Below are 19,986 nucleotides of genomic sequence, written 5' to 3'. Positions count from 1 at the left end.
GCTCACTGTGATTTCCATGTGGGCCTCATTCATTTGCTCCAGTAAACTTGCTGACAAATGGTACAGTGTGTTGATTCTTCAGAAAGCACTGCACAGCAAGAACAGTATATGTACAGTATTTGTGACTGCTTCTGGGGGTTAGAGGAAAAAGTGGTTGTTTTTCCCTTCCAACATCTGTAGTGTTTCTGAATTTTAGCAGATTGGTCTGTGGTTCTGTTCTGAAATAGAATGCATCATCTGGGGCCTACGAGGAGCAGAAGTGGATGGCTGCTTTATATGTTTGCTGCTGTTTCCCCAGGGATGCTGAGGAAGTCCTATTGTTATAAACAATAGCAAAAGTACAGCCTGTGTAGGTTTGTCCCAGCAAGGAACTGGGTGGTAACTTGCCACTGCTGTACAAGCCTTACTGGGCATCACTTCAAGGCTGAAATCCTCAGCTGACTGCCAGCTGGGGTGGGGGAAATGATTTGGGGGTAATGGATAAGGCAGTGTGAAAAGGGCAAGAAAAAGCAGTTTAAATGATAGCAACCCTTTTATTGTACAGTGGTTTTAGTCTCAACAAATTACTGTTGTAAATTTGTATTCCAATCTATTTGTTATGATTTGACTGCCATTCTGTGATTTCCTTCATGGTAGCTCTGTGATGTGACAGTCAGTCATGACCGGTAGACAGGTACAGGGGTAATTACTTATTTACAATCACTGCACTCTGAATCTATGTTGCCTATAATTAGCCCTGTACTGATTAGTATGCAAGCTATTTGCCAGCTTCAGAGAGTCATACACAACTCAATTTCTCCTAACTCTGAATTGCCAGTCATTATCTATTTCTATTTATCCGAGGGTTTTTTAATGTTTTATCCTAGCAATCCATTCATTTCTTTTTGTGCAGTTTTCCTTCATTTGAAGTCACTGTAAGGAAAAGTTGGCCTCTTCTGTCACTTCCTGCACAGCAGAGATTCAGTTCTGTTTCCTATTTATGACTCTGGTCTTTGTTTGCCTACATGGAGGAATGCCAGTCTCTGTTTCCCTTCACGTTGTAAACGGGGATGTTTTAAGAGGAAAGAGCCTTACTAAGCTAATGGGAAGAAAGGGCAGGGGAAATGGAAATTAAATAGGTGAGAAAAGGTGATACCGATTACATTATGAATCCAAGAGTTTTGAAGATGAGGAGTTTATTATCAATATATCTTGATAACTGACTTGTAAGTGGGAAGCACCATCAGCTTCTGTAGTATATGGGGTGAGTCTGGTGTTCTTAGAACAAACAGAGCAGTCAATCTGTGTCAAAAGCCAGTGTGCAAGATTGATCATTTTTAAATGCATTTCATTGTTTCAGAATTCTTTATCAAATATGAATGCATAACCTGCTCTTATGCTAAGTTTTGGGGGAGTTATGTGACTTCGTGGCTTCTTGTTCTAGATTTGCTAGCATATGCATGAATGCTAAATTAACAATGCACAAAAAGTTGCCTTCACAGATGTGTCCAAAGAGTAGGTTATATTTCACCTTGATCTTCTTAGAGACTTTTTATTCCTTCTTCACACATCTCACATATTTTATAAGAACTTTATCTGCATGTCAGGACATTGTCATTCCTTAATGGCAGAAGGCCTTGCAGACCTGGAAGACCAAACTGAGAGGAAGGTGGAAGGCAATACATAACATATTTTAAATACAGTTGACAACATACCAGTAGTCGAAATGCTGTTGATTTGTCCTCTCAACAGATTTAAAGAAAGGAATTAAAAACAGTGAAGTTGCTGCAGATATTTGCAGATAGTTCTTCCAATTGCTTTTGCTTGGGAAGAAGAAAAAGTTAAAGCCCGTTTGAAAAGTTGAAGAAGGTCTGAACTTTATTGCCATTTTCAAGGCCAAAGGAAGTGCTGTAATGACTTGTGAGCTGTGAGCTTGGACAAGTGCAATGGGAAGGGGTATTTCAGAGAAAGACACACATTGAGCATGACTGAAGGTAGGAAGTCAGGAAAAACTGGAGAGCTCTAGACCCCACGAGATGCTGGGCTGTAGAAGAGCAGTGGTGATGGCCCACGGTAATCATGAAAGGGATACTTCAGACCTTCACAGGAAGAGCTTTAAGTGCTCTCTTTGTTGTCAACAGACAGCTGGGATTTCACAGGAAGGTATTGTGCAGCTTTGAATCTGGACTGCCAAAATTCTTATTTCAGCATTTGCTGTGCTCTCTTTAGGACTTACAGTTGTTTTCCATGAAAATGTCTCATGAACAGGACTGAGACTGAAAGTTTTAACAAAATTTCTTGTATGAAATGCACTGATTTGAAAATATCCTTACACCAAAGATGTCTCAGTCCAAAGCAAGGCAAACTGCAGGTGGGATCAGAAAGATATCGTCCCTAGTGGCTTTTCTAAAATCAGTTGGGAAACAACACTGCTTAAATTTTTTCTGAAGTGTTTTGAAGCTTAGTTTTTATAAATAATTTGTATGTAACAGATTTCAATAATATTCCTATTCACATTCAGTGGAGTTGCAGCACTGAGGTATCCCTTGCCTCAAATATTTGGCCAGATACTGAACAGAAAAGAAGCATTCACTCTAAAATACACTCTGTTTCTAAATAATCTCTTTTGAAGATTAAAAGTTTGGCCAATCAGCAAACAAAACTCAGAAAGTAGAAAATTATGTTCATTGTTCTGTTCTCTCAGTTCTCAATGTCATTTATGAGTACATAAGAACAAGTTGTTGATTGAAATGGATTTTTGCTATTCAGGTATGTAATTATGGGGATGCCCTTGAATTATTTTTTGCCATCTAAAAACCCCTCTAACCTTTAAAAAATAATCTTTTGGCAGATATGTGGTAGAAGGTAGAAAATAGTAGATTCAAACTTGAACGTTAGTACAGTTCATTCTGTAAAGAGAATTATGAAAATAATTTTTTATAATGCCTAAATCTTGTTTTTCTTTCAGATGAACGTCTGTAGGTTACGCTTGACGGTGCCACCTGATGAAGTCTCACAGCCTGAGCAGGGAGTGAAGGAAAGTGAAAGAAAGAAAAGCGTAAGTTTTAAGAATCAAAGTTAAATTCTGTATAAACTAGGAGTAAATATAAGCCCTCCATAGCTGCTGATATTAGTTGCTGTGAGCTTTGAGCCTGAGCCTTGGAGTTAGGGATTGTAAAACTGCAAGAAGGACAGTGGAGGAACAGCAGAGGGTGTGGAGGAAGAACAAAGGGTTTGGAGGTGATTTGTGACTGAGGTACCTTTAAAACTTGATTATTTGATATTTATATATCCAAGAGCAGGAAACTGTTATCAGGAGCTGGGTCTTGCATCAAACAGGATCTTGATCCTCTGCTGAAGGGGATTTCATGTTTCATGTAGGCTTAGCAGTGTGCAAGGTTTGGGCATTACTGTGTATGGGAGCTGCTGGGCCAGGGACCTGGATGTTTTGCTGTGTCAGCTAATTTTGGTAAAGGGTGATGTGCAAATAAGAAATACAAAATAAAGAATTTAAGATTGTTCTGAAGTGAAAGTGATTTGAAGGTCATGTGCTTAGAAGGGTTCAGAATGGCAAGTTTTTTGTAGAAATGAGTATGTGCACACAAAAAAATCTTAAATCTGCTTTGGTGCAGAACTTGTTCTTTAAGAGCTATTTCAGAGTAAGAGATGATGTTTAACTTGTCTTAAGGATAGTCTAAAAAGGGAAGCTGGACAGGCTCTACAACTTCACCACATTTATACTTTGATAAACCAAAATCAAAGGAGAAGTTGGTGAGGTTTGCCGGACCCAATGTCTGAATAGTAAAATGACAATAGGAAGCAAAACAACAATAGGACTTACTTGAAATAATTTCTTAGTGATACTTAGAGGCAAAAATAACTGTAAAATTACTCAGAAAGACAAACATTCCAAAGCAATAAAATAAATGCAAAGTAAAATGATCAAGATAAGGATTCCTTACCAGATATTTCTTGTGCTCGAATAGTGTATACACTCAGGTTTTCATGCAGTGCTCTGGCAGAGTAATTGATCCTTCAAGCTCTAGAAATGCTACTTACAGAATAGATTAAATGGGCCTTAATGCAAACTAACTTCGGGCCAGTATTAAATAGTAATAATTCATTTTTTACAGATGGGTTTAGTTGTGGCACTTAAGCAGCTTCTCTGTCAGTCTTTTGCCAGCTTGTATCTGATTGCAGCAACCCTCAGACTGGCCTAATCTTATGGGCTCATTGCCCTGAGAGGAGTTTGTTTTTGAGGAGGGCAGATATTGACTCATGGCTTACTCATTTTATGGAGCTGAGTAGTGTAATAATAAGAAAGAAGTCTGAATTATTAGGGCTTGGACAATTTGTAGTGACAATTTTCTTACGTGACCAATTTTTTTTCTCTGTGGGACCTTATATTTAATGAGAGCTGTTATTTCCCACATAATACAAGTAAAAGCAAGTGGGCTTTATATCAGAGAATGTTAAGGCAAGGATATGAAAGATAATAAATACATTATTTGGCTCAGGATACTGCTCAGTGATTTTTAAGAGATGGAAGCTTTTTAGCTGAGACCAAAAAAAACAGTGTGTTTTAAATGCTGTATGTTCTGAGCAGTTTTCTGAAGTTCAGTGCTTTGAGACAATTTAAAGATTTTTAGAAAGCATACATAAAGTCTTCACAGCTAGATGGGATTTAATCAGTCAAACTCATAGCAATTAAAATTCCCCAGAGCAATTGTGCCATCTATTTGTGTTTTATAGTTTCTGTGTAATTAACAAAATCACCCCACAGATTGCAGTGTATGGAAGCAGCTCCAGAAAAATCACTGATTGTGAACTGATCTTTCCTTATGTCTCTAAAGCCAGGCAGTAATATATTACATGCAGATTTTTATTGTCTATGTAACCTATTGCATTATCTATTTGAATTAGTTATACAATAACTTACAGTGCACACATGCCTCATGACCTAGTCATGCTGTGATGCTTTTACTCCAATTTAATTAAAAAAGTCTCCTAAAAGCAGTGATCAGATATCTCTGCTGATCACCAATGTTCAGCTGACTTCATGTTAATGAAATCACTTAAAGCACTTGGAGAAGAACAAATTTAACAAATTTAGGTAATCCACACACCGTCCTATGAGAATTGTGCCCCCTTTTTGGAAATAAGGATAATAGAAATTAGGGAACTGCTCCATTTTCTGCTTTGCACTTGACAATTTAAGGTAAAAAATCCAGCTTCAGTAAGAATAAAGTTTTAGCATCAGATTCCTTGTTGGAATCTAGAGTTCTGTGCTGTCTTTATATGCTGTGTGACTTACAGAAATGAACTGCAGGGGTAATCTGTGGGATTGTACAGTTTTTGCTAGAGTGCTCAAACGAGTCATGCAGTCAGAGCAGGGCAGGACACTTATCCTGTTTGGGCAGGACAAGTGCTGGGGAGAGACAGACTATTCCCTGTCTCTGCTGGTGAGGGGGGAGAGCAAAGGCCTCTTAGTGTCCGAGGGAATGCCAGGAAACTATAAATACACCGTGGCGTGACATTTGGTTGTAATCTCTCCTCTTTCAAATCTTTCATTAGAAGGAGGTGATTTTGAGCTGCCCTGGGGTGACACAGTGATGACTCACTGGCTGTTTGTTACTTTGCTCCATCTTTCTCGGGCTCAGGACCACTAAGAGATGTTTCAGTTGCAGAATCAGCTCATGAGCTGCACAGCAGCTCTTGCTAGTGCTGATCCTTCCAGTGACTTGTTTTGCAGATCAGAAGTGATCCAGTGTCAGTTGGTAGCTGTTGGCTTGGCCTTTTTCACTGTAGTCCAAGCTTCATGGAAAATGTGTGCTGTACTTCATTCATTCTGTATCAGTGCAGTAAGTTTCTGGATTGACTTTTTTGTTGCTGTACATGCACGAAATAAAAATGATCTGGTGCAAGAGATAAAAGTGATGGATCTGGGTAGTTTTTTGCAACAAAATTGCTGTAGGCAATACTGTACTAGGGTGGCCTCTCCCTGTCTTCTGTGAAAGGCTGGCAGGTGGTGCAGTTAGAGACTGATCTCAGAAGCTGAGAGTGAGCTTGTGCTCCAGTGTGTCAGGTTGAATTTTTGAATTTATATTTAGGCTTTGATACGTTGAAAGAAGGATATGAGAACTTAACTGACAGGTAGAGGCTGGTTGGTTGGTTACAGGCTAAAAGCCTAGTGCTGGATATCTCTGAGTTGTCAGCACTTTAGGTAGAGAGGATCACAGACTATTCTGATTTTGTTCCATTACTTTTGTTCATGATAGACAATGGATGACAGCAGTGTGAGGCTGTTTACTTCACCATGAAGTACAAAGGCATATTGTGTTTGGCAGATTGTATGCAAAATCTGCATGTCCTGAAGCCTCTTGTCTTGCATAATAAAGGGCTACCAGACAATTGTATTGTCCCTGTTTGGGATTGGGCTTATTTTTATCCATCAGTCTCTTTCTTCACTGTCATGGCTAAATTTGGAAGTGTCATTGGAAGCTGCAGCTAAGCTTTTGAGGGCAGAATATGGAGATACATGTAGACAGACTTTTTTCATTTGGACACTTGGACAAGAGAATGAAAATGAGGTGATACACCAGAAATTTGTGTCACTTTACTGTCTTTGTGGCTTTTACCTGAGTCTGAGCGGCGTTTAGTCTTAAACTCTACTTGGTACTTTGGCTGTGTACATCCTCAAATGCTTGAATTTTCCCCAGCACAAAAAGTAGGCTGTGAAGAAGCCAGAAGAGGGATTTGCTCCTGTATGTCATGGTGAGAATCAAGCAGAAACTCGTGTCAGGCCTGGATCACGAATACGAGCGCAGTGAGCAGGGGCTGTTGTGCACATTGAATCTAGGACAGTGCCTGTTTTCTCTGCTGCCAGCCCACTCCTATCTGCAGAGCAGAACTTGTGCCCTAGCAAATGTGGCTCATGTGCTACAGGTGGCTGATGTTACTGTTCCTCAGTCTCTCCAGCACTGATTGCCTGATTTTTGATGTGTACTAATTAAGCGACACCTTCCTTAAAACTAGCCCTACATGAAAAGCACAGAAAGAATTCCCTTGACTTCTGAGGTTACTGCTGCATTTGTTGTATCTTATTTTCCTAATGCATAAACATCATTGGTGTTCTGTGTACAGATTACATGGATGAGATATGACTCTTTTTAATGCCTCTCACTTCTGTGTTTTGAGATGGATACCTAAATTCTACACCCAAGGAGCTTAAAAGTTGGAATGTGTTAAGCAATGCTTCTTGTTTAGCATCATGAATTTAAGAACAGTCATGTCTTATGTCATGGCATATTTTCTCCATTTTAATACTATTTTTATATAAAACATCCATAAATCTAACAAGATTTTAATGGGCTGTAGAGGAATATGAAAAAACACAACAGAGCTACCTTTTGTCAGAGCACAGTAACTGTTCTTGGTGACCTCAATGTTATAAATGTGTCATTTTACTGAACAGAAAATATGTAACATAAGTAACAACCTGAATATTCTTGTTCCTTGTATAACTACTGAACAAGTAAAAGATAACTGGATATTTCAGAAACGTCTGGAATGTGGCTGTTAAGGAAAAGATAAAACCTCACTTAACTGATACAGTTCTTGTTCAAAGTTTTTAGATGTGTAGGTAAACAGAAGATCATGAGTCAGGAAAATCTGAAGGCCATATGAATGCTAAACCCAGAATTGTGTTAAGCATTACATTAGACGTCCTTTTTTCCTCAAAATATCTTCTATACTTTTGCTTTCAATTTTGGGGCATGGAGAAGTATGGGGCTGTCTGACTTTAATTAAAAAGACTGATGGAGACAAATTGGGAAGGACATCATTCCTCAATGTTATTTGTGATGCAAATAAAACCACGGGCCATAGAAAAAGCAGCTAACAACTCATATTTAGGGTTTGGTTTTATAATGTCTTTGCTTCACCTGTTTCATGCTAACATGTGCTACGTCCTAGGACAGACACATAAACAGGATGCATGGCAATTATCAAGGCTTTTGCAACCTTGGGGTGTAGGCTTCTGTATTAAATATTTATTAGTTAAGTAAACAATGGCTACATTTCTTGAGCACAGTCTGTGTGACCATACCAAGTACAACATGTCTGTTGCTGCAACACAGACAAAGCGTGTTCCTGGAAGCTGATACAGGATGCATGTGCATCTTGCTGTTACCTTGGGCTGTCACAGAACTGACTGCAGGCACAAAGAAATATTCACAAATTGCTTAAGCTTAATCTGCTTTTTCAGATCAGCAGCTCACATCAGAAGGGATTTGACTGATATTTTGACCTTAAACAAGGGATGGTTGACTAATCTAATGAAACCTTCTTCAAGCACTTTTCTGCTTAACTTTACAGTATTTACTTGCATATATTTACTTATGCTGTTATCCTCACTGAGGTGTCTCACTGTAGTGGAGGCCATTGAGGACCCTCTTGGAAAAATATGTGGGTATGTGTGGGACATAGAGGAAAACAATGAAAAGTGTTCGGCTGTAAAAAACTGTTCTGTATTCCTTGGGGATGTGGAAAATCCAGGATTTATGAAAGAGGAAACATGGGAGAGAGAGGATGTGATAGAGGAAAAACAGAAGACAAGGCAGAAAAGGAGAAAACAGTGAAGGGAGAAAAATAGACAAAGGTGGGTGGAAGTGGCTTAAGAGAGGAGGCAAACTGGCAGAAAGTGTACTCAATACATACTTAGTGACACAGATCTGTGGAGAAATTTGAGAACTGAGCTATTCAGCAAGGCCTCCTTTAGAGGCAAAGGTGTATTAAGAAAGTCAACAAGCCTAGGAATCCATCCAACTCTCAACCCTGCATTGAGCAGAGCTTTCTGATTGTAACCTGTCCTCTAAGAGGGGGCTGCAACAGGTCAGCCCTTCTTTGTCTGTTTGTACAGAACCCTGAAACAAGTGGTCACTGAGTGGAAATTAAGAGTTACCAAACAGAGAAAAGGGGGAGTAGAAAATAAACAAAGCTGGAATAGAACAGCAATGAAAGTGGCTAAAGAAATATGAGAGAAGTTATTTGTGTAGTTGTTGGTTCACACAGCTTTAAATCAAGCAAGAACTGTACTGAAATTTTAACAAGTGCTTGTCTGAGGATTGTGATACGAAGGAGGAATAAGGAGAGGGTAAAAACAATATCCTGTGTTTTGGGAGAACTGTAACAGTCAACAGATGATGGAGATTATTTTAATCTTCTGAAAGAGAAGTAACAAAAGCACCTTAGGAGGCTTGTGCCCAATACAGATTATGGGCAAGTTTAGCATTGTTACAAGAGCCATGTAAGCAGTTTGCCTTTGTGCATTCTTAATCCTGCATGTGCTGCCCAATATGATGTAAATTTAAGTCTGTTCATCTGTGAAATACATAGTAAGTGCCATGAGTGATTCCTTAGGAATGTGTCCGTAATATTCTAAAAATAAGGAATTTGGTAATAGTTTTTCATACAGAATTCTGCAAACAGCACTTTAGACAATTCTGCTAGTGTTTCAGAGGCACAAAGGGTCTTGGTATTGCTGGTATTCAGCTGTTCACCTCATTAAAAATGAATGATCATAGGCAAAGGGTATGGATTTATGAATTTAGTGTCTGGTGCCTTGGTAACCTCTAAACAATCAGAGTGATTATTCATTCTGTTATCAGGAAGATGGAAACTTGTGTGTAATCCCATTATCCAGATGCAGGGGAGGAGCTGCAATGAAGATATGAAAGAAACCGTACAACCCTGGAAGCAAACAAACACAGAAAAGTTTTGAGGCATGTCCCATCTAGTTCCTGTATTTCTCTATTCTCAAAATATCAGGTGTGGAGGTTTTGTTTGTGCACATCCAGAGAACAAAACAAGAAAAACCCCCAATAATACACAGTTATGAAATGGCTGATTATGAAGCTATGGAGCTTTGCATGCAAAGTTATATCATGTATAGGTATGGCTGGCTGCCCAATGTTTTATCATTAAGTGGTTTTAAGGCTTTTTTTTAAATGATGGCTTACAGTTTTGTTGCTTTTCGCCTGAAATGTTGTTTATTAGGTGTCTGCTCTGTGATTGTTCCCCTCCCAGCCCTGCACCCCCCCCCCCCAAGCTTCAGCAACATGATTAAGCTATTAATTATATGATAAAGGAAAATGTGTAGGATTTACAATTTTGAAAATCTGCCAGTGCCATGCAGGAGGGACACAATATAAAACAAATGTCTGTCTTTACCCATTTTTCTTAATGCAAGTAAATTTTCATGTTCATTTTCCCCTTACCCAAGAAGCATTTATTCTTATATTGCCACATATAGCTGTGTTTGGCTGCTAAAACTGAAAGTGCTGCTGCTTTAGACTGCAGTTGCTGTCCTCTCATCTGTCAGGGTAAGGGCTGGAGATGTTCTAGGATGCAGCTGCAGGTGGATATAAGACACTGAGCTTTCAGCCTCTGTTTGGTGTCAAAGACATCTCTATATTCTCTATCAATTATAAATTGGTCATCACTATAGTTGGCTGTCTCTCCTGGCCCTATGTTGCTGTTTTGTTTTTTTTTTATTCTAGTCTGATTTTAAAATTATCTCCCTTTTTTCTTTTTTTTTCCCCCACTTTCAGGAGCTCTACCATGTACCAAATGGGATGTCTCCAGGGAAGCTCTCTCATGGGATGGTCTATGGTGTTGTGCACCGAACTGACAACAACCATAAGAGAGAAATGGTGGTTTATGGCTGGTCAGCTGACCAGCTGAAAGAAGAGATGAATTACATTAAAGAAGTGAGTTACAGTTTCAGCTTCAACATTTGTCAAATATCCTTTCCATATATCCATGTAGAGCTGTGAGTGATGACTGCTGTCCAGCCCAACACCTGAATTTGAATTGGGAACCTCCTCAGAAGCTAAAGGCTTACCTTGTTAGCATTTGAATTGAGAAAAAAATATGCTATATATATACTTGGGAACTGTGCAGTCCAGACTCGAGGCCTCCCTGCCAAGTGGTGCTTGAAAATTCTTGCTGACAGGAAAAACTGTGTAAGCAGACACCTGGAAGGACAAACTCTCTCTCCTCTCTTCCTTTGCTTCACCATCCCCAAGCCCCCCAGGTGTGAAAAGGCTTCTAAATTAGGTGATGTAGTAAAATCACTGGGGTATATTTTGGAGCAACCTTAAAATAGTCAGCCTAATAATGATGTCTTTGTACTACTTTCTCTGTGCATGCACATTTATCATAATTGGCAGAAGCTCTCCTGAAAGACAAAAAATGTATTTCTGATGCTGCTTGAAATTTTTCTGTGCCTGAAACTCAGCCCATCAGTCCTTGGCTCTCAGGCTTTGGCAGTAACACCCTGATTACCCCAGGGCAAATAATTTGACCTTCTTTTTCCATCCACTCTCACCACCCATGGAGCCATTGGTCAGTGGTTATCAGGTTACACTGATTCACAAGTCCAAATGCAGTTGATATAAAGGGAGGAACACTGAGCCAAACCAGCAGTGTAAGAGACTGTAATTATGTATGGTCTTAACATCTGCCTGGTCTCTGTAACTATCAGCACTTGCTTCTTTCCCTTATTACTCACAGTTTGTGAGCTCCCCTCCCAGTGTTCAGCACTCTCCAGCTTAGGGCATGTCAGGGTATGTCACTACTGCAGTGCTGGCAAAGCACACAAACTGCCCTGGTGCTGTTTTCCTGCCTGAGTAGTTTCTCTGCCCTGTTGGGGTGGTGTCAAGGAACAGGTGAATTGTCATGCAGCAGGGCCAGCTCCCCAAACTCCACTATTCCTGGTACCTGGGCTAGATTGCTTAGACTGGGACCATCTCCCTGCCCTTTTCTGTTCCCGGCCGGCTCACGGCAGGGAGGGACACGACACATCAGGTGAACTGCATGTCTTGTTTGTGCATTCAGGGTACTGATTCTTCCAGGAAAAAGTGGGAAAGACATAGGAAGACACATACTGGCTCTTGCTCTCCCATCTTCTGGAAGTTGAGTTCAGCTGTGCTAATTTGTGAACTTTGGCCTGCCAGATAAGTTCTGCCTTTAAAAGCAGAGTCTTAAAAGTAAGAGTCCTGAGCTTGTCTTAAACAGAACCAAACTGATGGGCCATGTCAGAGCTGCTGATGGTCTCCTCTGGATCTGAGCACATGGGTTTGGTGGCCAGTGCCCCTCTTTGTGGGAGGGAGTGGGTGTGCTCTCTGCAGGGCTCCTGGAAACATCCCCTCTTGTATAAGGCTCTACTCGAGTTTTTCCCACAGCCCAAGCCTGTGCAGGTAAGCTTAGGTAAACTTGGTGCCTTAGAGTATCTGCAGTCAGTCTCACCATTTGATAGGGGTGAAGGGGAAAAAGGAAAAAAAGAGTTTGAATTATGTAGCTGCAATGTAGACTGCAGGCAAACAAGATTGCAATGGCATGTAAACTGGAGCTGGAAGCCAGTTGGTTTTTTTATTTTTGTTTGGTTTTGTCTTTTTTTCCTTTTTTTTTTTTAAGACAAGGAATAATTTGCATCCACAGTTCTTAAAATCAAACTGAGTTCTCTGTTCTTCAGATTTGAAATTGCATTGGTAAATAAAAGTCTGAAATTAGAAGGGTTTATCTTCAAAAGATACTCGGAGAAGTAACCACTTTCAAAAGTATGAAGGTGTATTAAATCTATGTGTGGATGCTTTTTTTCGGAAATAAAACTATATATGCTCAAATTAGTTTTAATTCATTTAGTAAACAAATGTTTAAGTGTCTACAGAGAAGTTTAGAATTACTCATAGAGACAGGTATTTGTATCATCCCTACATAGGCAAGTCTTGAGACTTAAGTTTTTTTCTTGTTCTTAAGAGTAAATTGTTGTTATGCAGAAGTAGATTAATAATGGAAATTATGGAAAGTAATAATGAAGAACATAGAAAAAATTCATGTCCTAGTATAAACAGTATCATCTATAAGTTTCATAAAGCATTTGATTTTTCTGACAACAGGTGAGAGCAACTCTGGAAAAAGTAAGAAAAAAAATGTATGGTGAATATGATGAAATGAAACGAAAAATACAGCAGCTTACAAATGAACTGAAAGTAAGTATCCACTCACCTGTAGGGAAAGCATATGGGAATAACTGCCCTAGTGTTATCTAGAAACTTTTCTTTTGCTTTAGCAGAACAGAACTGATTTTCCAATTCACTCCAGTTCATTGGTTTATGTGACATCTGTAGTTTCCTTTCTTTCTTTATCTTTCCATCCAGGAAGGTAAAGCAGGACAGGGATACTTTTGCATATGGAATTACTAATTGCCTGGAAATTCTTGGAAGTAAAAGAATGGCCTTGATACCATTGTCTTTGTGTATTCATAATTAGTGGAGATGTATGTACCAGGAAGCTGCTGGGGAATTAACTAAATAATGTTAATAGTTAGGAGTAATGGGTGACTTGGTGTCATTTCAACACACTTTGCTCTGTTTTACTGTCTCTGTTTTTCAGACACTGTGGTAAAAGCAGTAGCAGTATTCTTTAATATAAAAGTGCTTGACAGTTCTAAAAAATTACTTACCTTTTTGTTCTTAATTGAACATTTCAGTGGTCATTTGATGACCTCTCTTTCTTCTGACACACTGCTTTAGCAATAAAAGCTGTTGCAGTCTGTACAAGTATCCTTCATTTTAAACTGCTGAGTTCCTTGGTCCAAAAAATCTCCCTGAAAACTTGCTTTGGATTTATATTCAACCTTGGTTTGGACAGCCCTCATTCAGATGAAGCTTTGGGAATTAAAGGTATTCTGATTTCAAGGGATTGGGACGCTGATTTGTGCCCTTCTGCCATCCTGATTTGGAGGCTGTCAGATCCCTGCATGCTGTATTAGTGATAAAAATCAGACCTTGCTGTAAACAGGTAGTTCTATTCTGTGGCAACTAGTCTCAAAAAAACAAAACAAAACAAAACAATCCCCCCCCCAAAAAAAAAAGAAAATCACCCTGATTTGAGAGGAAGAGGGAAAGAAAACTCAATTTCTGTAAACTGTGTTAAATAGTTGTAATGCTGCTGACAGGACTCTCCCACCCAGTGTGCATGCAGGTAAATGCTGATTCAGGTGCAGTTTTGTTGTCTTTGCTGCTGATCTTTACTGAATAGCACTGGTGATATCCTGCACTTCCAGATCTTCTGTCAGACCAGTAGAAATCCTGCTTGAGTCAGAAATTCTTTCTTAATTAAGGGTTTCTGACCAGCTCTGACAGAATATCTAGTTCTGCAGCAAATTAGCAGTTTATGAGGCACTCGTGACATAAATGGCACATTATGAGACAACCCTCCCCTTTTTTAATACACTAAACTTCCTGAAAGGAACCACAAGTGTTGTTCTACCCGATAAAATAAACTTTTTGTTTGGTTGGTTATGGGTGTTTGATTTTGTTTTTTACCTGCCTGTCACCTTTTGCCTATTTGGGGACCCTGTCTAAAATCCTTCCTATACTCTTTGCTTCAGCTTTCAATCACTGTGCTTTTGTTCCTATCAATTTTCAGGAATACTTTTTTTTCATAAAGTTTGTTTGAAATTTGTACTTCCAATATCCTGCCCTAGGCTTCTTCACCCCAAGGTCTTATCTTGTAACTTTCTTAATCCATCCAAAGCATTTCTGCTTTTGTTTGTTTGTCTTTACATGAGCACACATTTATATAAGGTTAACAGCAATTACTTGGCTTCTGCTCCCTATGCTGACCTAATCTATGTATGGCTTGGTTACTGAACACTCCTTGTCCTCCATATCAGTCCCTAGTGTTCTTATGTTTTTATCAAGAAACAAATCTGATCCAGCTAAGAATGTGAGTTGGGTTGGCCTCCATTAAACACTCTTTCCCTCTTTATTATTGGATTGTTTGTGATTATTTACACTGTTTGGGTTTTGGTCTCTTCTTGAATGAAGTAATTTTGTGCCTTTTTTCCCCCTTCAGTTTTTAAGCATGGGTTTATGTACATAACAGAAAATTACTAATTTTCACACAACAAAGCACTCTGACTTCTCCTCCTTGCTTCGTATTGTTTCATCCTTAAGTCTTCTTGATGTTGCTTCTTTATGTACTTGATTGGTCAGTTCCTTCTTAATTAAGGCTTTTCTACAGTTCACCCAAACCTTTCTAGATTTCCTTATTTCTTGCATTCTTCTGATTCTCACTCTGTGACTTTTTACAATCTGCTGGCTCCATGTACACAAGCCCTCTGAATAGAGAGCTGCCAAGTGTCCTCTTGTCCTTTCAAAAAGAACAGCTTCTGCAGTGACTGCAGACTGGCAGTAAACAGAGATACTTGTGCCTTATTTCTGTTAGCATTGTTTTGTTCTGTTAGCAAGTTTTGTTTGTTTGTTTATGAGGTGCAAGAATATCCTTGGAGGCCTGTACACTCTAAGCATCCTAGTACTGTGAAAATGAGCGTTGGGGTCTTTCTCTTCTGTAGCTCCCTTTGAAAGAATAGGTAAACTTGATAATTATTCTGTATAAAACTTTTTTGGTTTTGTTTTGTTTTTTTGTTTGTTTGTTTTTTCCTGCTCAGGTGACAAATGCTCATCAGGAATCCTTAGAGACTCATGTGCGAGTGCAGGCGGCAGCCTTAGATAGCTTTAGCGAAATGAACAGCTCCTTGACATCAGCATCAATAGACTTGCAGGTACATCTTACCAGCTGTGTCCCAGCTGACAACTGCCTTTGCTAACCTGGGGTTAAAAGCATACCTACAACAATGGGTGGCAGGTATAGATTCTAACACTAAACCAGACCATAAAGTACTGTCTTTGGTATCTAAAGCAACTTCTTTAGGAAACTAAGAAAAAAAAGTTCCAACATCTATGTTTAAAAAACCCGTTAAAAAATAGTGTACAATAAAGAGATACTGATATGCAGCAGACTAATGCCACTAGTTGTGTCTCTACAAATTATCTGAGCTGAAAATGGGATCTGTTCTGTATAGTGCAAAATGATCCATCTCCTGACTTGTTCCTGCCTTCAGTTGTTAAGAGAAATGGGAGTGGCATGTTTGAATGCTAAACACTTGTGAGACTTTACATACCTGTAAAATGTAGGGGGAGGGACAAAGTGGGAATGAATTTTCTTTTTTAAAGACTTTCAAATTCCCATGTAACTGAGCTGAACAACCTAATGTTCCTACTTTCTTGATTGTCACAGTTTTTTTCAGTCTAGTGCCTTTTATATGTGTCACATGGCCCTTGGAGAGAAGAAGGGAAGATTATTCATACTGAAATGTATCCATGCTCCTTTCCTTTTTTTTTTTTTAAATAATGTTCCAGGACTTGATGTCACTGAGCACATTTCTCATGGAAATACCTTCTAACAACAACAACAAAAGCCATAATTTTAAATGTTAAAAGTTGCAAAACTGTTCACACTGCATTAGTAGTACATCAGGAAGCTCTTTAAATATCCTGCCTGTTTCATAATCTCTTGACTGTGTTAGTTCATCGAATTATTTCTGATTTTTAATATGTGGTTTGCCTCTTTCTTCTAGAAAACTCTAGTGGATGTTACATTGGAGAACACTGACATAAGGGAACAAATAAGGAATTTAAAACATACACACGAGCAATCTATGGAAAAGCTGAGAGAGAAGCAAAAGCAACTGGAAACAGCACAAATTGAAAATCAGTTACTGAAGTTAAAGGTGTGGTATATAAACTCCCCTAAAAATATTGCACAGTAAGGGCATTAGGAATATGTTAAAATAATTCCTTAGCCTTATTTGTAAAGGGTTCTTCATTCTTCATGCCCTCATCATTCCCTAGAGCTCACATATTTCTGTGAATCGATACTGCTTTAATAACAAAGAATTCCAGCTGATGACAGTCACACTTTCCGTAACAGGGATGTTGGCAGATGAAAATTCAAACCATTAAATGGTTATTAGCATCTTTTTCTATTGACTGAAGGAGTATTATAACTCTACACAGTGCTATATGAATTTCTTTGATGTTGAGTTTACTTGGCATTGCACCACAGGTAATTTGTTAAGTCTTATGAGCATGTGGTCAGCAGTACTGTAAGTATCTTGAAAAGAGAATTAAGCTATTTCTTTCAGAGAAATGCAAGGGAATAAAACACAAATTGTAAGGTTTTATATGCCAGAAAGCTTGACCGTGTTCTCCCCTTATCTGCCAAATGTATTCCTTTAATCTCAAAAAAATAAGCCCAGAAAAAAAACCCAAAAAAACCCCAACAAAACCCTCACACCTTCTTCTACAAACCTTTGTTGCTCTTAAAATTGCTCAAAATAGACTAATTTGGATATAGTACTGTATCAGAATTTTTAAATTTTGAAAAATTTGTGATTTTTTTTTGGACAAATTTGTGAAATTAAGGTGACTGCTGCTTTATTCATGTTTCATTTTGTCAGAGAAAATGCTTCTTTTGACTGTCTAGTGACTTGCATTCATGCTTAATGATGAATGGCTAAACAAGAAAACATTAACATAAGTGCATTTCAAATTGCAGTTCATGTTCTAGTTTCCTTTCATAGGTGAGCTTTACAGGCTGTAAAAGTCAGGCTATTTTGTACTTGCTGTTGTCAGCAGGAAATAAATAGAGGGGGAAAAAACCAAATAAAAGAAGCAAAGGTGATGCAATTAAGATTTTAAAACAGAAATTTGGACTTCACTATAATCTTAAGGACATGCATCAACAAGTCAGGGAAAGGTATGTCTGGTTCTGAGGACTGAGAAACACAGCTTAAGTCTCAGCTCTACTGAATGTGTAAGGATTTGTTTATCTTCAAGCATGTCAAGGTCTGCTGAATACAATATACAAAAAGTCTAAATTTTGCCCTCAAACTTGCAGTTTTAGTACAAAATTAGTGAATAAAATACCTCATTACTGTCTTTGACAGTTAAATATAAAATCATGTATCAAAGGTGCCAAGACATCTGGGATTTAAATTCTAGGGGTGGATGTAAGAGGATGTGTGGAATCTGGGAGGTTAACAGTTGAAAAGCAGTAGCTACTGTACACCATGATTACATTCTGGATAGAAGAACACACCTATGAGGCTTATTAAGTAGGTTCAGTTTATTCATATAACCATAATAACTGAGATTGGAGATGTTGCTCATGAGTATTATAACAGATGCCCTGATACATCTGCCTTTTTATGCTTGTTTTTACTTTCCTCATTGCTTAAGCTATAGACAAGGAAAGATGGAGAGACAGGGACAGAGATCATATTCCAGTTCAATGTATCTTAAGGAACCTGGGTTTTAATTATTGGCTTTTTCTGAATGATACAATTCTTTCAGGCTTCCTGAAATGTGGAATATTAATATAACTCCACTCCCTCACATAAAGTTCCCCAGGCTTGGTCTAGGTGAGATGACAAAGGGGGCTATTGCAGTACCAGAGGAGTCCTTCAGAGCTCAGTCCCTTTTCAAAAGGATGAAATGCAGTGTTGTTTTTGCACAGGGTGGTACACAAGCTTGTTTCTGCCATGCAAGATCAACACAAGGGTTTAAAAAATCTTTCAGTCCTTGAAATGGAAAAAAAAGGAACCAACCCAATCATCAGAATTATGTATTTTGTAGCTGTGGAAAGTGTAGTGATCAGCAGGGAACACTTGATTCTCTTCCCAGATGACACTATATTCCTCTTCTTCCTGTCACTTTTGTAGCACCCACAGGATTTCACTGTAACATTGGCTGTTTCATAGCATCTCTAGGAAGAGATCTAAGTTCTAGACTAGTTATTTTACTTTGCTTAGGTTTATCCAGTAGATGGGCTTAAGCTGTGAGTATCCTGTCTGGTGTTTAATCACCGAGGGTGTGTTTCAGTCAGTGTTTTCAGCCAACAGAAGGAGGAAATCCTGTCTCAGAATTACCATTCTTACCCTCTTCCCTGTAGCTCTAGTAAAGTTTCTGGTTCTGTTGTTAAAAATTAACCCTTCCACATCACTGAGAATATTAATTTTAATTTTAATTGTTCCCTGATCTTCTTTCCTCCATTGTCACCCCAGTTCTTGTGCCTACACAAAGAGCAGAATGTGAAAAACCAAGAGAGAGCAGGGAGGGGGGGGTACTGCAATAAAGTAATTATTGCTTTGAGTGTTTTCAGTGGGGAAGCAAACCAAGTGACTTGGAGGCTATAAGGAAAGGGCTCAGCAAAGAGGCACTGCCTGACCTTGGATAAGCAATGAGCAAATGGGTTAAATTCAGACAAAGTGAAACTTGATGAAATGGTAACTTCTAGAAGTTGCAATGATGTGTGTGCTGGCAGAATGCTGTAAATGGTCTTCATGCAAGTGGAAATCTGCTTCAGCAATGTCAGATTTGTAACAAGGTGGAGCTGAAGCTCAAAGTGTTATTTTTACATCGTGTGAACTCTCTTTCTCCTGCTGCCAGCAATGCTGTACTGACTGATGGGTCAACTTTCCTCCCTCACAGGTGGAATCATCACAGGAAGCCAATGCTGAAGTCATGAGAGAGATGACAAGAAAACTGTACAGTCAGTATGAGGAAAAGATGCGAGAAGAGGAACAGAAACATAAAGCTGAGAAAGAAATCCTCCTGGTATGTATAGCAAGCCTGCAAGAGTGGTGCTCAGCTTGGTGGTGTTTCTCAATCACTCAGTACCCCAGAGCTGACATGTATTCCTTCACTTCTGTCTCTGTGACTAGTCATGCCATAGTTACTAACCTTTGCAAACTTCTGGGGTTGTAGGACTAAGAAAAGAATGTGTTCAAACATAGTAATGTTAATGATAATGTACATTTCGAAATTTGAAATGAAGTTATTTGGGTTTTTAACTTTTGATTCTCTAAAAAATAGAAAAATATAATGCCCAATTTTAGTGACAGTTTAGGAAGGAGAGGGGGAACAACCTCACTGGATGCTACTGGAGCAAGAACTCTTCCTGTTCTTTGGTTTCCTTTAGGCCCAAGGAAAACCCTTCTATGAGCAGTTAGTCATTGCATTATTTAACTGATAGAGATGGATGATGATGGAGATTGAAGATAGATGCCCCTGTCTCTTTCTATTCATATTGCTTTAC

General features: G+C 38.8%; 1 protein-coding gene across 7 annotated transcripts in view; it reads left to right on the top strand.

Annotated features, from left to right (window-relative positions):
• MYZAP (myocardial zonula adherens protein) overlaps nucleotides 1-19,986 on the top strand; it is a 58,286-nt gene that overhangs the window by 7,783 nt on the left and 30,517 nt on the right. For 5 of the 7 annotated variants that reach the window (XR_007906071.1, XM_051796355.1, XM_051796351.1 and 2 more), the window contains 6 exons: nucleotides 2,948-3,037; nucleotides 10,590-10,748; nucleotides 12,939-13,031; nucleotides 15,497-15,610; nucleotides 16,466-16,618; nucleotides 19,380-19,505. Coding sequence is in view for 6 of the 7 variants with exons in the window: in XM_051796355.1 (XP_051652315.1) it covers nucleotides 2,948-3,037; nucleotides 10,590-10,748; nucleotides 12,939-13,031; nucleotides 15,497-15,610; nucleotides 16,466-16,618; nucleotides 19,380-19,505 (735 nt within the window). In the remaining variant the exon portion in view is untranslated. Of the gene's footprint in view, nucleotides 1-1,774; nucleotides 1,974-1,995; nucleotides 2,845-2,947; nucleotides 3,038-10,589; nucleotides 10,749-12,938; nucleotides 13,032-15,496; nucleotides 15,611-16,465; nucleotides 16,619-19,379; nucleotides 19,506-19,986 lie in introns of those variants that run through there. The other 2 variants (XM_051796354.1, XM_051796353.1) reach the window with 2 other exon arrangements.

The sequence above is a fragment of the Manacus candei genome, unplaced genomic scaffold (genome assembly GCF_025592945.1).
Source record: "Manacus candei isolate 608988 ecotype Guabito, Panama unplaced genomic scaffold, ASM2559294v1 h1tg000046l, whole genome shotgun sequence".
Taxonomy (NCBI): domain Eukaryota; kingdom Metazoa; phylum Chordata; class Aves; order Passeriformes; family Pipridae; genus Manacus; species Manacus candei.
The sequence above is the reverse complement of the archived record's forward strand: the minus strand, read 5'-3'. Positions and strand labels throughout refer to the sequence as shown.